This window comes from Chanos chanos, chromosome 3, assembly GCF_902362185.1.
Source record: "Chanos chanos chromosome 3, fChaCha1.1, whole genome shotgun sequence".
Classification (NCBI taxonomy): Eukaryota; Metazoa; Chordata; class Actinopteri; order Gonorynchiformes; family Chanidae; genus Chanos; species Chanos chanos.
This window is the reverse complement of record NC_044497.1, coordinates 33,588,806-33,612,487: the sequence shown is the minus strand read 5'-3', so window position 1 is coordinate 33,612,487 and position 23,682 is coordinate 33,588,806. Positions and strand designations below refer to the sequence as shown.

The 23,682-nt window shown below is 42.8% G+C and overlaps 1 protein-coding gene across 1 annotated transcript in view; it reads right to left on the bottom strand.

Annotated features, from left to right (window-relative positions):
• anks1aa (ankyrin repeat and sterile alpha motif domain containing 1Aa) overlaps positions 1–23,682 on the bottom strand; it is a 67,520-nt gene that overhangs the window by 33,809 nt on the left and 10,029 nt on the right. The window contains exons 2-14 of the mRNA XM_030767455.1: positions 20,603–20,683; positions 19,793–19,949; positions 17,660–17,722; positions 13,424–13,720; positions 12,518–12,593; positions 12,270–12,371; positions 11,973–12,070; positions 11,413–11,568; positions 10,841–10,900; positions 9,859–9,991; positions 8,812–8,855; positions 7,786–7,888; positions 3,772–4,223 (exon numbers count right to left, since the gene is read on the bottom strand). Coding sequence (XP_030623315.1) covers positions 3,772–4,223; positions 7,786–7,888; positions 8,812–8,855; positions 9,859–9,991; positions 10,841–10,900; positions 11,413–11,568; positions 11,973–12,070; positions 12,270–12,371; positions 12,518–12,593; positions 13,424–13,720; positions 17,660–17,722; positions 19,793–19,949; positions 20,603–20,683 — 1,822 coding nt within the window. The remainder of the gene's footprint in view (positions 1–3,771; positions 4,224–7,785; positions 7,889–8,811; positions 8,856–9,858; positions 9,992–10,840; positions 10,901–11,412; positions 11,569–11,972; positions 12,071–12,269; positions 12,372–12,517; positions 12,594–13,423; positions 13,721–17,659; positions 17,723–19,792; positions 19,950–20,602; positions 20,684–23,682) is intronic.

Below are 23,682 nucleotides of genomic sequence, written 5' to 3'. Positions count from 1 at the left end.
CACACACACACACACACACACTCTCTCTGTTACACAAAGTACTCCCTGGATTTTCACGTTCAGTCTAATCCTGAGACTATGAGACTGGAAGCGCCTTGCTTTAGCATGAGTTGCCTTTGTTTCTATAAGGGAAAACACGCACACACGCACACACTTTCTCTTTTTCTCTCACACACACACAAAAACACACACATACACACACACAAAAGTCCTACAAGAAACTCATGCAAGTCAAATTCTCCTTGTGTGGAAATGAGAAAAGCTGTGTGTGTGTGTGTGTGTGTGTGTGTGTCAGACACAATGAGAATGTATTCTAGGCGTTTTGGGAGCCATCGCCCACTCCCTGTCACACAGCCCAGTGGAGTGTCCAAAAGCAGCCAGCCGTGACCAACAAGATGGTCGCTGAGAGAGTGAGCTGACAGAAGAGAGAGAGAAAAAGAGGGCAGAAAGGAGAGGATGGCAGGCTATGTCTTAAACACTGCCTGTGAGTTTAAGAACTAATCCAGCCAAGCCAGACTCAGAGTCAGAGCTAAGAAGAAGAGGATTCGACTGACAATAAAGCTGTTTCTAAACCTATACCACCCAGTACGACTGTTTCTAAACTAATGCCACTCAATATGACTGTTTCTACACTAATGCCACAGAGTACAACAGTTTCTCAACTAATACCACTCAGTGTGACTGTTTCTAAACTTACACAACGCACTACACTGTTTCTAAACCAATACCACTCAATATGACGTTTCTAAACTTATACAATGCACAACACTGTTTCTAAACTAACACCACTCAGTACAACTGTTGCTAAACTTACATCAGAGTACAACTGTTTTTAAACTAATACCACTCGGTGTGACTGTTTCTAGACCCATACTACACAGTACAACTGTTTCTAAACTAATACCTCTCAAAATGACTGTTTCTAAACTTACACAATGCACTACGCTGTTTCTAAACTTTTACCACACTGTACAGCTGTTTCTAAACTAATACTTCCAATTATGACTGTTTCTATACTTATAAGATGCACTACACCGTTTCTAAGCTAATTCCTCTCAATATGACTGTTCTAAACTTATACCACACAGTACGACTGACTCTAAACTTATACCACACAGTCCAGCTGACTCTAAACTTATAACACACAGTCCAGCTGACTCTAAACTTATAACACACAGTCCAGCTGACTCTAAACTTACACCACACAGTACGACTGTTTCTAAACTTATACCACACAGTACAGCTGTCTCTAAACTTATACCACACAGTCCAGCTGACTCTAAACTTATAACACACAGTCCAGCTGACTCTAAACTTACACCACACAGTACGACTGTCTCTAAACTTATACCACACAGTACAGCTGTCTCTAAACTTACACCACACAGTACAGCTGACTCTAAACTTACACCACACAGTACGGCTGTCTCTAAACTTATACCACACAGTACAGCTGTCTCTAAACTTATACCACACAGTACGACTGACTCTAAACTTATACCACACAGTACAGCTGTCTCTAAACTTATACCACACAGTACAGCTGTCTCTAAACTTACACCACACAGTACGACTGTCTCTAAACTTACACCACACAGTACAGCTGTCTCTAAACTTACACCACACAGTACAGCTGTCTCTAAACTTATACCACACAGTACGACTGTCTCTAAACTTATACCACACAGTACGACTGACTCTAAACTTACACCACACAGTACAGCTGTCTCTAAACTTATACCACACAGTACGACTGACTCTAAACTTACACCACACAGTACGACTGTCTCTAAACTTATACCACACAGTACAGCTGACTCTAAACTTATAACACACAGCACAGCTGACTCCAAACTTATACCACACAGTACGACTGTTGTTAAACTAACACCATATGCTACCAATCTTACTAAGCTAAAACTATAAAACTGTGTATGAGCATGTGTATTAATTGCAAAGCTAAGCAAACCCATTCCCTTTATTAAACTTTAAGGTACGATTTTCATACGAAAGTTTTAAAACAGACCCTCACCTGCCCCTCACTGGCAATAACACATTCCACACAGTTTGGTAAGATTAAGACATTCTTCCTCAAGGTTTAGTGTACGCGGTCACTAAAGCACACAGCATGCCAGAAAAACCTAACCAAATGGCTAAACCCTTTTCAAACTAAGAGAGTTCAATTAAACATACATTATTCAACAAAAGAATCACGGATATCACCTCCTCAAAGGACACAAAGGGACATTCAGTGGTTTTAGAAAGGGTTCATTAAACTGTGGAAAGCTCAGCAGTACTGATGAAAACAGACTAAAGAGTGCTGAGAATGCACTGAGAATAAATACACATAGCATTTGAACATGCAGTCATCTCAACACAGCTACACACAATGACTATGAGTCCAACCCAGGCTCTGTCGAGTGGATCAGTGAAGAGTTCAGTCGATGGCACTGAATCATTGTATTGTGTCCACACAGACCTTAGAGTGAAACAGACAGGGCGGCTTTTAAAGGATCAAAAGACTTTAATTTCTCCCATCACACTTTTCAGCTTCCCTCTCCGAAAATTAAGAGAAGATAAAGAATGTCCCATTCCCGTCGAGTGTGCCTCTGGGACAGTTTTACGCCTGTCAAGGCAAAAGTGGACAATTTAGAGGATTATTTAAAATGACTGACACTTTGGGGTTAAAGTCGCTGACGTGAGGGCTTGGCCATCTCTCCGTGCCAGGCGGAGAGGCAGAGCACTCAAAATACATTTTAAAATGGGTTGGCACTTTAGAGAGCACAGAATATTTACAAATACTGGTTATCGCAGAACGATACAAGGGATTCTGTATATTTTCAAGGAATCTACACTGAACAGCGCATTCATTTTTCAATAACCACTATCTTACAAAACTGTGGCTTTTCATGCCAAGTGACATACAACACTCTTCAAAGGAAAAATGACAAGTCAAACCAAACATTCATGGCACTGTCTTTATGTGTGTGCATTTGTGGACAGTGCAAATAGCCACAGAATACCTTTTCTCTGCTGTTTGTTAGAAAGCAACAGACTTCTGCAATGGTGTCTTGAGTTACCAATGAACAGTACACTCAGTAACCCTGTAAGATTGAGTCTGATGGAAAGTGTGTGTGTTAGTCCAATCTCTCAATTTCTACGCTTCCAAGGTGGGTTCAGTTCAAAGTCTGCCACAGCAACCGTGTCATGAGTCATGTACAGGAAGGAGAAAACTGCAACAAGTTCTGCCTATTTCCCTCACATTAGATTTCTTCTAATACTCTCTCACTTTACCCATACTCTCAAAAAAATCTGTTCTGGACACAATCAGCATTCAAGCACACAGAACACAAGTCAACTCTCTCTGCTGAAGATGACTGACTCTAAGATGTGTCATGCTGTATTCAGAGGAACTGCTGTAAGTCCACATCTACACATTCAGTTTGTACTCGTCTTGCAATTATATAGGTTACAGTTAATCAGCATTATCAAGTTATAGTTAGTCTTAAACTGATTTGAACATCAGCATTGAAGACCAGTTTATGCAGGCCTTTACTCCAGCCTCCTACAACACAACTGATTCAGTCAATCAAAAACAGCCAAATGCTCTCCTATGACTTGCCAGGTAATCAGGGATGAAAGACAACGTGCTTGTCCACAGAACAGGGGGTTTTCTGCTCTTGACCATGTGTCTCAGTTCTGAATATGTTAGATCTCTGAGCCTAAACCAATCAGATCACTTCTGCCCCAGCCCACAGATGGCGCTCTTACCTCGTCCCATTCAGAGGTGAAAGACGGTGATTTCTCCAGCCTCCTCTTGCTGCCGCTGCAGTTAGACACGGATTCGCTGCGGCTGCTGAGCCCCGCTTCCTCCTCGCTGGGCGGAGACACGAGCAGGTCCGAGTCGGACTTGGAGAGGCTGCGGGCCAGTTTCAAGTCGCCCGGCGGACGCATCCTACCGACGGGCAGCGACGTCGGCGTCGGCGAATTACGCGGCTCCTTATTCACTGTTGCATATATTGCTTTGGGGTCACAGTCGGGAATGACAGTTGCCATGGCGGCCGCTGAAGGGGGCTGAGCGGATGCAGCGGTCGGAGTCTGATTGGACAATGCTCCGGCGGGAAGTCGGAAGGCCTCCTCGCGACAGTCGATGACCGGAGACGAGCCGTGCAGCAGACCAGTAAACTGCTCTGGAACGCCGGAGCTAGAGTCCTGAGAACTCTCTGAAACAAACAGAACGAAGGGAGTGAGAGAGAAGGAGAGGGGAGGAGAGGAGAGTCAGAGGCTGCGAATGACAGGAGATATCTACCCAGGCTAGCGAGAATCCGCCCACACAGCCGGCGCAAGAACAGATCTGTTATTGTTTTTAGACTGGAGAGAAAAAGAGAGAGAAGGACAGAGAGGGAAAGAAAGAGGGAGTTGGAAACCAAACTGAAAGAGAAAAAGAAGCTTACCAATTCCATAGAATTTCACTTACAAAATTCCATCTCAAGTGTGTAAGCAGCTGACATTTCACTGGAGACATCTGTTACTTGTACTTGTTTCGCTCTTTGCTGCTCTCTCTCTCTCTCTCTCTCTCTCTCTCTCTCTCTCTCTCAAGCAGACAGCTTTACAAGGCTAGTTATGCCACATGGAGAATTCCCATCAGAATGAGTGGCAAGCTTGAAACAGGATACCAGATAGGCAGAAACACAAATACACACACACACACACACAGCACTGTGCCTGGTTCTGAGAAATGAAATTCCCATTTTATGATTCTGGTGAAATCCTTCAATGAGAGCGAGAGAGAGAGAGCGAGAGAGAGAGAGAGAGAGCGAGAAAGTCCACTCTCCCACAGAGACAGAAACACTCACACAGTAAAACGCCCTTGTCCTGGTACCCGCTGGTAAACGTGTGAATGTGCCTCTTACGGTCCCTCTTTTAGCGAGATGTCCACGTGCAGATACACAGTGCATGTGCCTCTTACGGTCCCTCTTTCACCGTGATGTCCGTGTGCAGATACACAGTGCATGTGCTATCATTCTTTTCCACACACTCACAGCTCTGAGTGAGTCCTCCCATTTTAGGAGATAATCCTGGACTCCCCACACACACACACACACACTGGAGTGGCTGGTATAAATGTGTGTGTGGAGTATGTGTGAGGGTGTGAGACAGAGAAGGAGAGTCTGTGTGTGTGTGTGTGTGTGTGTGTGTGTGTGTGTGTGCAAGAGAGTGTGTGTGTGTGTGTGTGTGTGTGTGTGTGTGTGTGTGAGAGTGTGTGTGTGTGTGTGTGTGGTGTTTGGTGATCAAGTAACTAGGGCAGTGACGTGAACGTTGACCCTGTGGATTTGTTTACGTTTGTCCTTCAGGGACAAAGCTAAACACCAAACTTCTTAAATCATTATAAAAAAAAAAATAAAGCATGATGCTCAAGACACAAATGCAATGAGCTGAAAGTACACACACTACCCATGTGTGACAATGAAGTAAGAGTACACAGGCTAATCTGGGAGATTGTTGAGTCCAAACTGGACTCTTTTCTTCACCATCTAAAGAATGTCACCATGTGCCCACATCCTGTTTTCTCTGCCCATTGGTACTGGAGCTCATTTAGAGCCACTAAAAATGTGTGCTTGTTGAAGTTTGTGTGGGTGTGTTTATATGCATTTGCAGTCAGGCAAAGCTAAAGCTAGCCTTCCACCCTTTCCCTGGAGAGTGAAAAGAGGGAACACCCTGTGACACGTTTGTTCAGTCAAAATAACATTAGAATGACCCCACACACTGACAGACCAGACACCTACGCTAACACTCACACATACACACATACTAATGCACACGTCAATACAGGCCTACACACACACACGTATATCAACAGAGAACGAAACACAGAGACACACTACGGAGACATACACTCGTACACACACACAAAATCATATACAACTTCAGTCTGGTTCTTGTTTGGCTCTGTGTTTCATTTGGCCTTTAACTCCCCAAATCCAAGTAATGAGCTCACGGTAATTCAACATGAATCCTGCTGTTCACAGTCTAAAGACAAACTGGACTTTTTCACTCTCCCTTTACAACATATCTCTAAGCACAAGTCAGTTGTTTATTAAAACAACAAGCTCAGCTCCAAAGTCTCAGTCAATGAGAGGCTCAGGCTGTTAAAGCACGTGTGTGTGTGTGTGTGTGTGTCCAGATGTTTATGGAGTGTGTCAGTGCAAAGTCAACGGCCAAAAACAGACGTCTGACTCATCTGGACTCCGAGAATGAGAGATCTCATCCAAGCACAATTTGGTCTTTTTACTGTAGATGATTCATTTTCAATATTGTACTTTAATACACACATATGAGATATTGTACTAGAAATGGGGTGTGTTTTATTTATTGTAAAGGTTTAATTTATTAAAAAATTATGTTATCAAACAGATAAACACAAAAAGAGCTGAACTCTAAGTTATATAGAGAGATAAAACCCCATCTGGGAAGCTGGGAGATTATTGGGAGTCTGGTATTTGTTTCTGCAGAGACAGCTGTATCATGGATTGGGAAAGATAGACCCAGTCTCTGCCTCAAGCTAGCAGGAGAATTCACAGCTGAGGCAAATGAACACACAGACACGCACACACACACACAAACACAAACAAAACACAAACACACACTCTAACACACACATGAACATGCATGCAGACACACACAAAACAAGTGTGAGGACCCCTGGTGTGAGTTAACCAAACAAAACCAGCTGGTGGACTCTAAGAACATTCTCTTGCAGTACAATCCTAAACTGAACAACGCCAAAGTCAGTCACACGCTGCTGTATCTCAAACAAAAGCTGATCAATTCTCAAAGCAGTCAAGAAATCCATCGTATTTATCCACAAAGTGTTAAACGTGTATGTGTGTTCATGTCCTGTTGCTAACATCAGGAGAGTAAGCTGGACCCCCACGCTCATTAAACATTTTTCTTACTTGGCTGCCAAAAACGTTCCTCTGCTGTTCCAGAGCAGATCCGGGGTCTGAGGAGTTCTGTGGGAATGCCAGCCCTGCATTTACCGGCTATATTAACCCTCTTCTGTCAGCCCGGCCTCGCTGAAGCTAATAGCATTCTCATGTTACTCATGCCAGCCAGTGCTGTGCTACTACTACTCAGGAAAAGCCCTCGTAAGGACAAGAGCTCCGGTCCATAGCCAAGGGCAAAGGAGACACAGGCAGGAATAGAAAACATAAAAGACAACAAACTGATCCCACTTGATTCAAATTTCAGACACGTCCAAACAGACCGAGAAGTGACATGTTTTGACTTGTTTTTGTTTGACAGAGATTACAGGGAGACATATTCTGAATTTTAAACCAATTTATCAATAAATCTAAGGGACTAATGTACATTTCTAAAATAAACATTTTGCCAAAGTCAATTTATAAGCCAACTCTCTGAATATGTATTGCTCTAAATGTCGTTTTCAGTTGATTAATTAATCAGAGTCAATTAATTCTTTGTTTGTTTGACTGGCTGTCATACCCAATAAGCTTTGCGTCTACATACAAGCCCCGCGGTATCCCTGAGGCGAGAGAACGTGATTGGCCAGAGATAAGGTGTGATAAACACTGTTTTGCTTTAATGGGATCATGACCCCAAGAAAATGAGAGGATTCTACAGTACGTCTTTGAGGAAGAAAGTCAGTCTTGGGCCAGTGAACATTCCACTGTAGTGTACAAATCAGCCAAGGTGACTGTGGTCCGTGAGTGATACTCTAATACACACACACACACACACACACACACACACACAGACTCTTACCTCCAGTGGTCCGCGCTGTTCCAAATGAGGGTCCAGGTGGCTGCAGAGTGTTTCCAGTAGAGCCTGAAGGTCGAAGGTCACTGGGTGCAGAGGTTTTCCTCTGCTGAAATGAACAGAACAAGTGAAAGAAAGAAAAAAAATGCACAATCACTTGAAATGTTCTCAGAAAGCAAATATACACAGCAAATACAAACTGAAAAAAAACAAAACAAAACAAAACAAAAAAAAACCATAGGTCATAGTGAACAATGATGATATCATTACTACATGCACGTGCACACAAGCAAACACCCACCCAGAGAGAGAGAGAGAGGGAGAGAGAGAGAGAGTGAGAGTGGTACATGTAGCCAAGAGTTCTCTGCCTAAGCAGACTGGCAGGCCAATGTCTGTGATGTACTTGTCTCTTGGGAGTATGTACTTGTCTCTGTCTCACACCCTCATACTCTCTCCAGTCTGCATACATCTCTTAACACTGAGAAGAAAATATCCACATCAAGTATCTTTGATGGTAAAGTAGTTAATTCACCGTTCATTTGAAACTGAGTAAGTGAAGTAAACAACTCAACTAGCCAGCACTACTAGAATTTGTAGTGAAACATGAGGCACGAAGTAAAATTTCTTAAACCCCAGCAACTATCCATTATCAATATCATCAATACCGTAATCATATTTTATCATGTCCTATTCTTCAAAGGCAGACTATGGTAGTCAAGGAAAGCCATAACATATGTATTGGGTTGTCAGTTTCAGCAGAGATCAAACAGATTTCCCTTTTCTTCCCTATGAGAAATAACGCTGACAAGTGGCATCACCCTTCTGAAATTAAGTACTTTTAACTTCAGGTGCCTTAAGCGTATGAAAACGCATCACTACTGAAATTACACGCAAACAGGTCACACACCGCACCCCTCTGTGAGCGGCCCAAATGTTCTGCCTTTCTGTTAAAGAGATATGGGGAAAAAAAGGGGGTTTTGGGGTGAGGAAGTGATTTAAGGAGGGTTTTTATATTTTTTTTTTCTATTTTACCTGAGGTAGGATACTGTCAGAGGGCCGAGTTACAGCGTTCTCATCTGTAAAGAGAAGAGCCATAAAAACTTATGTGAGATACAGGGCAAAGATACATTCATTCATGCATTCATTCTCTTTCTTTCAAGCTTAGATATCTGTTGCTTGTAAATTTACAGAAATTTACAAACAACAAAATATTTCTGACTATTTCAAATCACACATACTTATAGCGCTCTCGCAGAATTTACACTGGCAAAGATAACATGCATGTAAATATGATTCTGTTTTATTCATGATAGGCAGAGGCTAAATGAGTCGATGAGGGATTTTCATCACATTGTAGAGGGCAGTTAAGATTCACAAACTTCTTTTAACTAGCAAATAAAACTGGAGCAATATTACTGCAATGTTACAGCACAGAATTTCACAACAGTCTGAGACGAGTTTGGATTAAAGATTGTAACAGGCTTTCGTGGAGTCTCTTTTTTTTATTACACCATCTTAACTCAGAACAGAAAAGGATTCAAGCCCCCACATGTCTCTCCAGGTCTATCACTGTTAAGTGTCATTCAGATGATGTACAGAGAGAGCAGGGAGAAGAGGAAAAAAAGTGGTAGGGGGAGTAGCTTTAAAATGTCCCTGTGAACAGCTCGATATTACAATAGCCGGCTGATTAAACCCTCTTTGATCCAATTTACCATAGAGTCAATCAACAAGACTCACTCTGTGAGAGTGATATCACAGACATGCTGAGATCAACAAGAGACACTCCAATTTATGATATGATACACCTGTACTCCTGCCAGCAGTTTCTCTGTGTGTGTGTGTGTGTGTGTGTGTGTGTGTGTGTGTCTATCTATCCATCCATATGTATCTGTCTGTCCTTTCCTATATACTCTGTATAATCTGAGTTTAAGGTTTGAATGACCTCATCGTGTGTGATCATGTGCAGATGGCGTAAGACCCTTCCTGTGTTTATGTTATCTTCACTGGATAATGAGTCCCATGGAGAAGAAAACTTCTCTCTGAGCGTGCGTCTGTGAGACAATGAGAAGACTTGGTTACCTGTCTGTGGGGCCATGTCTGGGGTGTCGTGAGGCATCTTGGTCTGAGCTGTGTGCAGTAGTTCATACGTGTGATCCTCCTCTTCCTCAACCATCTCTGTCCGTTCATCCACACTGCTGTTAGTGTACACTGCCTACACAGGCCCAGAGAAAGACAGGGAGAAAGAGATGGCTAACAGGTAAAAATATGAAACAGGTTCAGTAACACGTTGTTTTGTCCCTGAATAACATGAGGAAATTTAGGGACACCTCAACATTTTCACTGGTTCTGCAATATTGTTTATTATATCTGCATATTTCCCATCCTAGCTCTCCAGATGTGACTTAAAAGGGACTTTTTAGGGAGGCTAAATCAACACCAGATGTGACACAAGGGACAAAGCTAACACTGCTCACTCTTGTACCAGCGTAGGACAAACAGTATGGAGACAGATCTAACACAGTTGAGAAAAACTGTGCTCAACAGACATGATTCAGTATCAATCACCAAACAATCATTTTGCATGACAAGCAGTCCAGCAACAGCAACAAAGAGCTACCAGAGAGAGATCGCTGTTGAATTAGATGTGAATGAAGGGGTTCTGTTTAGTATGGAGATCATTTCTTCTCCTCAGACAGCTGTGGTATCGTCTGATGTTGACTTGTCAAAAGGTTATAAATATTCATGAAGTGAGTGTTTGATTTTGGTACACATGGAGAAATTATAATCTGGGAGAGGCAACATCATTCTGCTGCATTCAGTTAGAAACGTTTACAGTTGACCCAGTGTGGTCCAGAGAATCTTTAGGTCAAAGCAGACAGAAACATTTGTCTGATGGTTCAACTGATATTTAGTAAAACCTTCTCTCAATTCACAGAGACAATGTTTCTGAGGGAGTATGCCATTCACTGAAGCACTGTGTTCTGTGTGAGTTATACAGCTGCTAAAAAAAAAAAAAAAAAAAAGCATTTTGTGCAAGTAAAGGTGAATAGAATAATTTTACCTCAGAGCTCAGCTCTTCCTCCTGTGTACCTGGTTGAGAAGGGGGCGGGGGGCGGTCCTTCTGTATATCACAAAATAATTCCCACTTATTCATCTGTCATCAGTGCCCATTAGATTCTAGAGATGAAATCTCTACACGACAACAACTGAGGAGGAGCAGTACCATCGTGGCTCACTGTCTCCATCTAGTGGAAAACAGTAGTCATCACGGATCAAGCCCTTCACTAACACTACAAGTTCTCTAAGGACCTGATTTGATAAAATCCTCTCTGATGTTTCTGGCTTGTGCTCAGTGGTTAGCTGGCCAAGATATCTGTGAATAGTTCTGATTAGACGAATGGATTTGACATCTATAAGAGATCTATACTGGTTGGGCTATGTGTACAAACAATTTCCAAGAACACCTAGACCTCTAAAGCCGTTTATGTGCTGGGTGTATTCTTTGAATAAACTTTCTAGAGAGTGTTTGTGCCTTAAAAACATGGAAAATGTGGGTCATTTATGCCTGTGTTGTTGAATTAAATGTTGTGTGTATGTGTGATGTGCTGTGGAAAGACACATTAGGGTGCTGACTTTGCCCGTGTCACTGTCTGGTCGACCGGAGTCTCTGTCAGAAGATTTGCCGCTGGTCACACTGTCCAGAGAGTGGCAGGATGTGGCCTCAAACAGAGCTTCATATGGACTCTCCTCTTCAGGACCTGGAGCTAAACCAGAGATCAACTCATCCACCTCACCTACACACACACACACACACACACACACACACACACACACATTAATAAACAGAGAACTTTCCTCTTCAGGGCCTGGAGCTAAACCAGGGATCAACTCATCCACCTCACCTACACACACACACACACACACACACACACACACACACACACACATACACTCATTAACAAATAGAGGAGCTTCCTTTTCAAGGTATGGGTTTAAGCCAGAAATCAATTTATCCAACTTATTCACACACACTTCAACACACATACACATACACTATTTACAAGCCACAGGCATGCAGAAAGAGGCTGTATTTGTTACACAGTCATATATTAAACCAGACAGAAGACAGAAAGCCTACAGAAGTACACTGCATGCGAGTTATGAACAGACATTTCTATGCCCTCGGACAACACTTTCTCCTCACCTTTCCTCCTTGGGCTGAGGTTCTCCTGAGGAGGCGGCACGGGAGGAGGTGGTAAGGCCATGTCAGGAGGATTCCCACACATATGACCTACACACAACATTATATTTAATACAGATAAAGTAAGACATGATTGAGTTTGTGCCTCACCCTTTGAAAAGGGAAGTCTGTGTGTGTGTGTGTGTGTGTGTGTGTGTGTCTCATTAATGTTTGAGAGTCCCACCCTGCTCTTCTGTTTCTGTGCGCATTTCATTGTGTGTGTGTGTGTGTGCGTGTGCACGCAATTCACCTTGTATAAGAGCAGCTATCTGCCTGCTCTTCTGTGAGGGCATCTCTCGAACAATGTCCAGTGCTGTCTGACCCTTACTGTCCACTATAGACACATCAATACCTGATAAAGAAAGATAACAGCACAAAAAAACAACATGAGAAAAACATTAATCTGATCGTGGCATAGACAGAGAAGTTCAGGTGAGAGGAAAACGATGCAACACAATCCCTGTGAGAGAGAGAGACATGTTCTTATGAAGTACTGACCTGCACGAATCAAAGTCTGGACCACGTCTGTCTTCCCAAACAAGGCTGCTTCATGCAGAGCACTACCTTTCTCTGTCTGTTAGACACACACACACTCAAATTTAGTTATTAACACACAAAAACTATCTACATACACACAAAAACACACTGCACTTGTTCATCTCATCCAGACCAGTGTGGAAGGGTTGAGATAGCAGACCATGGAGTTATTTGGGTCAAACAATCAACCAATGAGAACAAGTTTTAATTGACTCAGCATCATGCTACTGAAGACTTCAGAGCCTCTGCTCTCTGCGTGTGAGCAATTACACAGTTCACATATCAAAGCAGTCAGAGTGCTGAGTCTCGAAATGACGGCACAAAACACCTCCCCACAGAAAGAAAAAGATAGAGAGAGAAAAGAGGAAGCATGGAATGAACAGATGGCAAGTCGTAATGTGTATCTGTGGGTGACCAGGACACTCATACTGTGTGATAACAAGTAACCCATTTAAAACACAGGGAAGAAATGAGGTGGGCGTCACACTCCCTCTGTCTCTCTCTCTCTCTCTCTCTCTCTCTCTCACACACGCACGCACGCGCACACACATGCAGGTGGCAGTGAAGAATAAGACACCTGCCATTCTGGCAGCAAGAACGATGTTGAATACACCTGTATAATTTGGACCCAGACATGGGAAAACAGCCTGAGGCAGATGACTAAACACAAAAGAAGCCATTACAAAATCAACCTGGTCTTATACCAGATCAGCCCTTTATAAAGCACATTTTCATGTCGTTAAAAAGGTAATCATACAACAGCACTCTCGTTGTTAAGTAATGACAGTTTCTAAATACTTCTACGCCATAAATGACAGCATCTTCTCGTTCCTCCAAACCACAAGGGGGCAGTTGTCAGCTCCTGACCTGGTAATTGATGTCCATTCCAGCGTCCAGCAGCACTTGGACCACAGACAGGTGGCCGTTGCGGGAGGCCAGGTGGAGTGGGGTGTGTTTCTTAGTGTTACAGCTGAGCAGGTTAGGATGAGCTCTCAGCAAAAGATTCACCACCTCCAGCCGGCCATACAGGGCAGCCAGGTCCAACGGTGTCTCAAATTTGTTGTTCCTCATGGTGGGGTCAGTCAGCTCCTCCAGTAATAACCGCACTACCTCTGAGTGACCATACTGAGCTGCACAGTGCAATGGGGTCTCATTATCATTATTCTAGAGAGACATAGAGAGAGAGACAGAGAGAGAGAGAGAGAGAGAGAGAGAGGCAGGCAATGAAGACCAACACTTGGGTTTAGTGTGCTTTAGATGACTATGAGCTGATAACATTACTATAATGAATCATTTTACAAATATGATTTTATGCCATTAGCTCTGAGTAGTGTAGACCTGCATGTCTGTTAGCCTATTTTTCAGGTCTAAATATGTCAAACTGTCAAAAATTCTCGAGAACTGAGCCTCAAGTATGAAAGCTGTCCTTTTCACTATTATCAAACCCTAGCTTTAGTATGGTGCGGGGTTTCAATTAACACAACACTGAAGAAAATAGAGACCACTAAAGGTTACAATAAAAAAAAAAAATACAACATGCGAGCATTAATCAAGAATTTTGTTTCATTGTATAAATGAAATACCTGTCTGATGCTGTTATGTTCTGGATTCAAGTAAATGATGAGGATTAATTAAATTAATTAAATTAAATTAAAATAAAAATTAAATAAATTTAAATGATGAGGATGAGGGTGACAGTGTTCTGAGAGAACTCAACACAAAGAAAAAAAGATCAAAAGCACATTCCATTATAAGCAGTGTGCTCATGCCGCGTTGAAAGCAAGAGAGAAGCAACAAACACAGCCATGCACAAGTCCAGCTGGCAAACACACACACACACACACACACACACACACAAAACACAGATGATGAATATGATAAGGTGGCACTAGCATGCATGGGCATTAAAAGTGAGATGTATGGTTGTGATGCAAAGGGAATTGTCTACAAACTTCAGTATTTTAGGGAGACTAGAAATGACCAGTAGAGGGTGCTGCTTCTGCCATACACACAATACAACCAAAGAGAATTGCAGTCAGTATCATGTAAACTACTACGCATACACTGTGCTAGAAACATAACCCCATACAGAAGAGTTTTTTGAATCATAATAATGTTTTTATTTCCTAAAACACTGTACAGAGAAGCACACACCTGCAGAGAAAATATCAGGTTTAAGCTACTACGGGGTGCGTATGTCTCTATCCAGGCTGGAGGTGGGAAGACTGTGGGGAGCTTGAAGCAGAGTGAATCTACCCTCTGTGCTGTGCTGTGCTGTGCTGTGTGTGTGTGTGTGTGTGTGTGTGTGTGTGTGTGTGTGAAAGGTGAGTTTACAATGGATAGTGCTGACCCCACCCCTGCTCCAGACTCTCTCATTGTTAAACCAGAGTGAGAGAGAGAGGCAGGGTGTCCATCTACATCAACACAACAGGCCACAGCATGAGAGAGAGAGAGAGAGAGAGAGAGAGAGAGAGAGAGAGACACGGGGAAAGACAGAAAGAGAGAGACAGAGACAGAAAGAAAGAATGAGGGAAAGACTGAGAGTGGGAGGGACCAAACGCAGCGAGTTGAAGGAAAAATAAAAACGATACCTGCCTCTAAAGAACGACAGGAAGAAAGGCTTAATGAGGAGCCACTGCTTTCTTTTCTAGTCGCGTTCACACACACACACACACACACTCGCACGCAAAACGCATGCACAAAAAAAAAAGAAACAGACCATTTAAGACTTAAAAAGATTATACACACACAATGATGAGCAGAAAGCACCGGTCTCCGTCCTTTTTCTCTCTCTCTTTCTTTTTTTTTAAAAAAGGGGTATTTCTTCCCCTTCTGTGCCTCTCTGAGGCTCAGAGGAATAATTTAAGGGAAATAAAAACGGGATTTACCAACTCAAACCAAAGGCTAATTGTATTTGCAGTGGTCTGGCGGAGTGGCAAACAAAGAGCGTGCCTTCTCACATCTGTGACGCCTCGTCAAACAGTCCCTAGCTTTTCTTCTTCTGACAAATATCACACAACTGTATCTCACACAGACAAACCAAAACTGACTACTATTAGACTGATTTAACCGACACAGAACACACACATACACAGACAGGTGAGGACACACACATTGTCACCTCTGGACACTCACTAACAGTAAAAGAGTTTCAGCACAATACACAGATACCAAACACAGCACCAAAAGAGTTCTCTATTCAATGTCATGAATACATTTGTATTCTACACTGTACTGAAAAAATAGCCCAGTGATCAGTAGCGAGAAAATCTCAGCAAAAGTAAAGGGAGAAGAACTTCTTTTTAAAAAAAAATCTGCGTTAAGTCTGTTTTGTGATTTTCCAAATGGCTGTTGTTTTCTCTGAACGGAAAAAAAAGAATGGGACACAACTGGTTTGTTCCTATCTCAGGTGACTTTCCAGGATCCGTGAGATTTATTTGAAGGGATACTTCACAGATTCTTAAAGCTGCACACACACACTCATCAAAGCGTGTGTGTATTTTACTCTGTTTTGTCCCTGAAGGTGAAGTCAGCACTAAGGGTCGATGAAAAAAAACGTGTGACATAATTTGTACAGGTTGCTGACGGGAGACTCGAGGCAGCGAGGTTGTCACGGTAACAGCGAACATGAACTAGGACATTACACGGCATGCCAGAGTGACTCAGCCATAATGCACATGCACACACATACACACAGGTACGCGGGGCAATGAACAGGACATGTGGACCTTGCAGAATGACGGGGGCTTACGACATCATTACGTGCCTAGCAGTGAGGGGGTGGGTAGGGGGAGGGGACAACTGCTGCAGCATTCAGAACACAAAAACACACACACACACACACAAATATACATATGAGCACATACTAACACGTATATATAAGCACAGGCATACATACACACATGGACAGTAACAACACACACATGCATGAATAAGTAAGTAAGTGAAGTGTTGTGAGATGTGCAGTGAAAGATTGGGAATAATGAGCTGAATATGATGACTCAGTGTTTTTCCCTCTCTGTAGTGACTCCACAGCTGTAAATGGGTCAGGGCTACAGAGGAGCCTGTCTGTACAAGAGGGGTGTGTGTGTGTGTGTGTGTGTGTGCATGCATGTCTGTTGAGGGGATGTTCCTTCCTTCCTCTCTCTCTCTCTCTCTCTCTCTCTCTCCTTAATGCACCGCTGGGTCAGCCGCTTACCCAGTCAGCCGTGACACTGTTGCCATGGTAATCCCCCCACCTCTCTCTTTCAGCCAGGAGCACGAAATCAGCCACACACACACACACACACACACACACACACACAGGCAGATACAGATGTACATGGGCATATACACACACATACGTTGGCTCATAAACAGCCAATGTCTGTGATGCTGATGCAAAGAGACAGGAACACAGAAAAGCTCCTATGCTTGCTCTCTCTGGCTCTCTACGGCAATGTGTGTGTGTGTGTGTGTGTGTGTGTGTGTGCATGTGAAAAGGAGAATTCCTTTTACCACTCAACATATTCATCCCAAAACATCCATTATTCACACACACACACACACACACACACACACACACACACACACACATCCTTACTGCCTACTGCATTACCCAAAGTACCATTTTAACAACCTATTGAGCAGTTACTGTCAAACAATCACCGACACACACACACAGACACACACACACACACACACCCTTACTGGCTAATGAATTACTCAATCTGCCAAACAAATTCTCATGGTGTTTACCGGTTACTGTCAGTCACACACACACACAAAACTGTAATGTCATTTGCTTTTCTCTCTCTCTCATACAAAAATGCACGCATGCACACACACACACACACACACACAAACACACACACTCGCCCTCAGACGACATAGCACTGAGCAGCATAGTCTCTCAGCACATTAAATCATAGCTCATACAAAAGAAAAAGTAGCTCATCCCCAAAAATGACAGCCAAGCCGTGCATCACACACTCCACAGCGTAGCTGGAAAAAAAAAAAAAAGCGAGAGGAGCGTGTGTGTGTGTGTGTGTGTGTGAGTGTGTGAAGATGTTAAGAGAGTGAAGGAAGAGCAGAGGCTTTGCTTTGGTAGTGCTGGGTACACACCTTGGCATTAATATAGGGGTCAAATGGGCCACATCGCTTCAGCTCTTTTTGGTCTACACAGCTCTGAGAGAAGAGAACAGGAGGTAATGTGTTGAGTCACACAGGCAGAGCCAGATTCTGCTTGTCATCAGTCTTCATGCATCAAATTAGTCCGGTTTTCACTCTCACCCGTGTTCAAACGGGTGTGGGTCAGACTTTAGACTGGTAGAATCAAGCTCATAGTCTCTCAGTGAACACAAACACACACAGTGGGAGTTAACGATCAAACAGATGACATTATTAAAGAGTTTGAGATGATGGAGAGAAATGATGTAAAATGATATGAAGTGGTGGTGGGTTATCAAAGGGCTGTGTGATTGACTGACTGTGACACATTCTTATTTGTAAGGGCCGAGGCTTATAATGCGGTTTGTTTTGGGTTGGTTTGGTTTGTTTTCACGGTTTGCTCTCGATTCTCGTTCAATTAGCGTTGTTCAGCTGTCATTCTAATCACGGTTCTGTCGTTAGGAATTCAGTTACACGGCCATTTCCACTTTCATTTCACTTTAGACCATTTCTGTCAAAATAAGTCAAGGAAGAAATAAATCAAAACTGGAGATTCAGGAATTGAAAAAATGGTGCTCGCTACATGACTGTTTCAGCACCATTCAAACTTTTTTAAGCACTGAAAAAAACAAACTAAATGGAAAAAACAAAACAAAAAACAGAACAAGCAATGACAGTGTGTACAAGCAAACTGATGTATTCGTGCAAATGTTGAGTTGAGACAGGGCAGTGGATACTTGTGGAAACTGTGGTGTTAAGTGTAAAATACACAGCAAAGTATGAAGTGTGAGTTAGTTGCTTCAGAACAGTGGTGTGTAAATAGCTTTAATGAGGAAACAACACTGTACAGTGTTTCTTTCATCTTCATGAACCGGCTGCCAGAAAAACAGTCAAGAGGTGGTAGCTGTTATCTGTTCAGTGACCATGACTCAGCTGATAAACACACTACAGCGCATGCCATAAACACACTACAGCGCATGCCTAAAACAACAAAGTAGACAAATGATATAATAACAAAAAGAAACCGCTTAGGACAAAAAAATATCCCCAACATGTCTAACGACTGAGCTGAGTTTCTGAGTAAATATGCAGAGAGCTAACAGCAGGAGCTGTGGAACGAAAGATCCTGGCACTAAGGTCTTCCTGTGTTCTTAGGTTTGGCTAATCGGTAACCAGACAGGTCTAGTGTCCATGGGAACCACTGCTTGGATTTTTTTTTTTTTTTTTGCCCTGACATGGCAACCACTTTGATGGTTTGGATAGAAACTGACAAAATGATTTTTTTTTTAAATTAAGAATTGGTAAAAAAAAAAAAAAAAAAATGCCAGACTCAACCATTTTAATATAAAATGCGTCTCGAATTTGCTGTAGAAAAAGGCTATGGTATTGGAATGCCATGTGAATGAGGACAATATAAAATAAGCAAAACACAGCCAAATTCTCCATAAACAGTAGGAAATGATGAAATGAAAGCTTTGAACAGTGTGACTGTTGGGAGGCTGAGGCAGTAGATAAGGTCTTCAAATCACTTCACACATTCTTTAGATAGAAATGACTGATTGCTCCCAGCAAGCTTTCAGAGAAAACAAAACAAACTCACTGCAAACGCTATTACTGCTCCTTACACAAATATGTGATAAGCTGACCTGATGTAACCTTATACAAACTGAGATTTCAAAAGCTAATAAAGAAAACATTCAAATTCCCTTAGGGGACGCCATGATATTGATTTAACTACCCACAATACAAATTGAATTCATAAATACTTAACCAAGAATCCTTATGAATAACAAGATCTTTGAAAGGAGAGGAAGTCATTCATTTATAACCCTGTGGATAGGTGCTATAATCAGATCATTAAATTCTTACGATAAGGATGATTTGGAGGTGTGTGTACGAGTCTCTGTGTATGTGTAATGACTGAACAACAAACAAACTGGGAGATGGGGCATTCTCAGGGCTGTTTATTTTGTTAGTGATGAGTATGTAACTGTTTCTCTGTGTCTTTCCTCTGAATAAGTCTTGGGGCGTGTGTGTGTGTGTGTGTGGTGTGTGTGTGTGTGTGTGCGCGTGTGTGCATTTTCAGACCTGCTGATTGAGTTTGGGGTGAGATGGTCCCTGATGTATTAGCATTCGGACGATGCGTTCGTCGCCCTTCCACGCGGCCAGGTGCAGAGGGTAACAGCCTTTATTATCCGCCACGTTCGTCAGAGCCTCGTTTCGCAATAGCAGCTCCACAACGTCACTGCACACAGGACAGAGAGAGAGAGAAGAGAGAAAGAAAAAAAGAAGGAAAATATATTAATGAACCACTAGGCAGAAGCCAGTTTGCTGACAACAGGAAAACAAAAAGCAACAGAATTTCTCATTAAAACTGATAACGCTCAACTACTTAGTGTTTACTCTAACTGTGTCACGACTGTTTTATACATTTCACTTATTTGTTCAATCCTAAATGTAGCATTCTTGACTCTAAACTGATTATTATCTGGCTCTATTACTCAGACGTGTTGAAGGAAGACTAGAATAAACATGTGAAATATCCAGAGAAGTTGAGGAATGTGACTAGAGACCTGTATCATATGTGGACCTGTTCTAGTCACCCAGAACGGGATTACTCAACGATCAGCAGAGCTCATGTAGAGCAACTGAACTGCCTCGAGTAAAGTTCCCCCCAAAAAATGCGGAACAGCCGGCTGGCATATAGCTGAGGCCGTACAAAGTGGCACTTTGCAATTGAAGTAAAGCTGTGTTGACTGACAACGCTCTGCTATTAGTACAGCTATTAGCACATGCCGGGCTTGATTCAAACAGCTCATGTTGTGTGATCTGTCATGACCGGATGTTAGAATTTGATTAAAATGTCTTCGGAAATGTGAAGAGAGACCAGATACTAACCTGTGTCCATTAAGAGCAGCGTGATGGAGGGGAGTGTATCCAGTGCTGTCCACACAATTCACATTAGGTCCTCTCCAGATACTGCACAGATGGAAGAACAACATTAATTATACACATGCCAGATACTGCACAGACAAAAGTCTAGAATATGACACACTCACACAGCAGAGCTCAGACTGGGTTCTCTGCAGATATCACGCAGGGAAAAACCTCTCACTCACACACACACACACACACACACACACACACACACACATACACACACACAACTGATGCTGAATTGTGCACTGAACACACAAGATCACTTTAAATACACGGGATAGCCATGTGCAGTAAGCAGTGAGTGTGTGAGTGTGTGTGTGTGTGTGTGTGTGTGTGTGTCTGTGTGGGGCCAGGTCAACATATGTACACATCCTCACACAGATCCTTAAACATCAGTAAAGCCTGCAGACTGCAGCCAGCCCACTAAGCAACAGTAAACTTATTTCTCACGTACTGATAGACGAAAAATACAGCATCATTTCTCAGAGAATATCAGTCTGGTCTTATCATAGCAGATACTGATCAATTTTCAGGAACAACAAAAACGAAAAGCCACCCGCCGCCACCCCACCCCAATCCTAACATGTTCTCGTCCATGAGTGGAATGAGGAAGGCTGGGAGGCCACGCAGCAGTATTTACACTCACTCACACAGATCACATTTCATTCACTAATTCAACACACACACACACACACACACACACGCAAAGTTAAATACACCCACAGAAAGTCACTCAAACATTTAGCCATTACATCTACACACAGAAGGAAAAGAAAAAAAACAGAAAAAAGTGCTCACAGGAGACAGGTGTGTGTGTGTGTGTATAAACACTTGAGCAGTGGAGCCAGACCTAGTCTGTGATGTGTTACACAACTCTTATCACACTACCACAAAGCTTATCAGGCCACCACTAAAAGCCATAAGCTAACAGTCTATGTACTGAATAGTCTGTTATTGATATGGGGCAACCTTACAGGGCCCCAACCTTAAATCTCTTCACCCTTAAACTGGGGCCCAACACAGCACACCCGATTAGGGTACTGTTACTGACATATGGGGTTCACAGGTCACATATCGGGTCAGTTGTCAGAAGAAACGGAAACGGAGGTGTTCCGTTGGGCGGGTGTGTTTCACGCCCTCTCATAAATAACATCGTCCCAAGACCCTGTTTACAACGTTATGCAGATCATAGCAGGAAAAAAGTGACTGCCATATTAAGGTGAGAGTTACAAGAAATCCTTAACACATCATTTCAAATTTGACAAAAAAATGGGCAAACTTTTAAGCAAATAAAATAAATAAATACACTTTTCAACTAAACAACTGCTTTCTCAAGATAAAATGCTAACATCTCTTCTCAAGACTCATCTGTCCTTTGGTTCCTAAGAGGAAAGTTTTATCCCACTAATTTAATCATCTGGTGCTACCCAGAGCAGTCCAGGGTCCTGCCTGATCATTCACATTCCCCCCCAAATGCTCTCTCGTATTCAGACCAACTTTGGCCAGAGGGACCCTTAAAGGGGTCTTAGGTCCAGAGTTTTGTGGAGCTGTTTTAATGACAATGTGTACAATAATAAAGAAGAGAGACTAAAGTGATTTGAACAGCAGAAGTAGAGGCAGTAGCAGAAGCAGGGACAGAGGGAGCAGTGTATTTGCTGAGGGCAGAGATAAAAATAGTTCAGCTGGACTCAGTCAGTTCAGTTCAGCCTCTTACAGTCTGATCAGCGTGTTAATCTCAGAGAGAGAGAGAGAGAGAGAGAGAGAGAGAGAGAGAGAGAGAGAGAGAATAAAAACAGAGACAGAGAGAGAGATGGAGGGAATGAACATAATTAAACAGAGCAGAAGAAAGGTTGGAGACACAGAGAGAGATAGGAGTTTAGCTTGTTTGTACGTGAAATCTAAGTGAGATGCCATTGACTGCGTGGGCGGACTGTGAGGGGACTATCTTTATGAGAGGAAAATACGACAGGTCTGAGAAAAGGTCGAGAAAACTGAAGCAGACAGCGTGGGATCTAAGTGGTCCAGAACTGACTGTGGTACAGAATTCATGAGCTGCCTCTACAACCCAGTTCACCCACACACACACACAAATAAAAAGTCAAAACTGGTCACCATGAGTTCACTCCAACTGACATCATGCAATGTAAATCTCTGCTGGTTATTTCCTCTATGTGATGATTTCACCATCACGTATATATGCACAGACTGAAGCAGGTATTATTGGAAAAGGGAACAATTGATATCACATTCCTTTTTTGAGGTATTTTTTTCTTTATTTCCAATAAAGAATCATCAGGACCAACACAGTTAAGAAATATACAGACAGCGACAACTAGAAGTTGTTGTACTGTTAGAAACTGTTGTGCACTGTGAGAGACTATGCTGCACTGTTGCTGTGCTGTATCAGATTGTGCTGGGCTGCAGTACAGTTTGTCAAATTGTGTTGTGTTGGAGGACAGTGTTTCAGACTGCGTTGTGTTGGAGGACAGTGTTTCAGACTGCGTTGTGTTGGAGGACAGTGTTTCAGACTGCGCTGTGTTAGAGGACAGTATTTCAGACTGTGCTGTGTTAGAGGACAGTGTTTCAGACTGTGCTGTGTTGGAGGACAGTGTTTCAGACTGTGCTGTGTTAGAGGACAGTGTTTCAGACTGTGCTGTGTTAGAGGACTGTGTTTCAGACTGCGCTGTGTTAGAGGACTGTGTTTCAGACTGCGCTGTGTTGGAGGACAGTGTTTCAGACTGCGCTGTGTTGGAGGACAGTGTTTCAGACTGCGCTGTGTTGGAGGACAGTGTTTCAGACTGCGCTGTGTTGGAGGACTGTGTTTCAGACTGCGCTGTGTTAGAGGACAGTATTTCAGACTGTGCTGTGTTAGAGGACTGTGTTTCAGACTGCGCTGTGTTAGAGGACTGTGTTTCAGACTGCGCTGTGTTGGAGGACAGTGTTTCAGACTGCGCTGTGTTGGAGGACAGTGTTTCAGACTGCGCTGTGTTGGAGGACAGTATTTCAGACTGCGCTGTGTTGGAGGACAGTATTTCAGA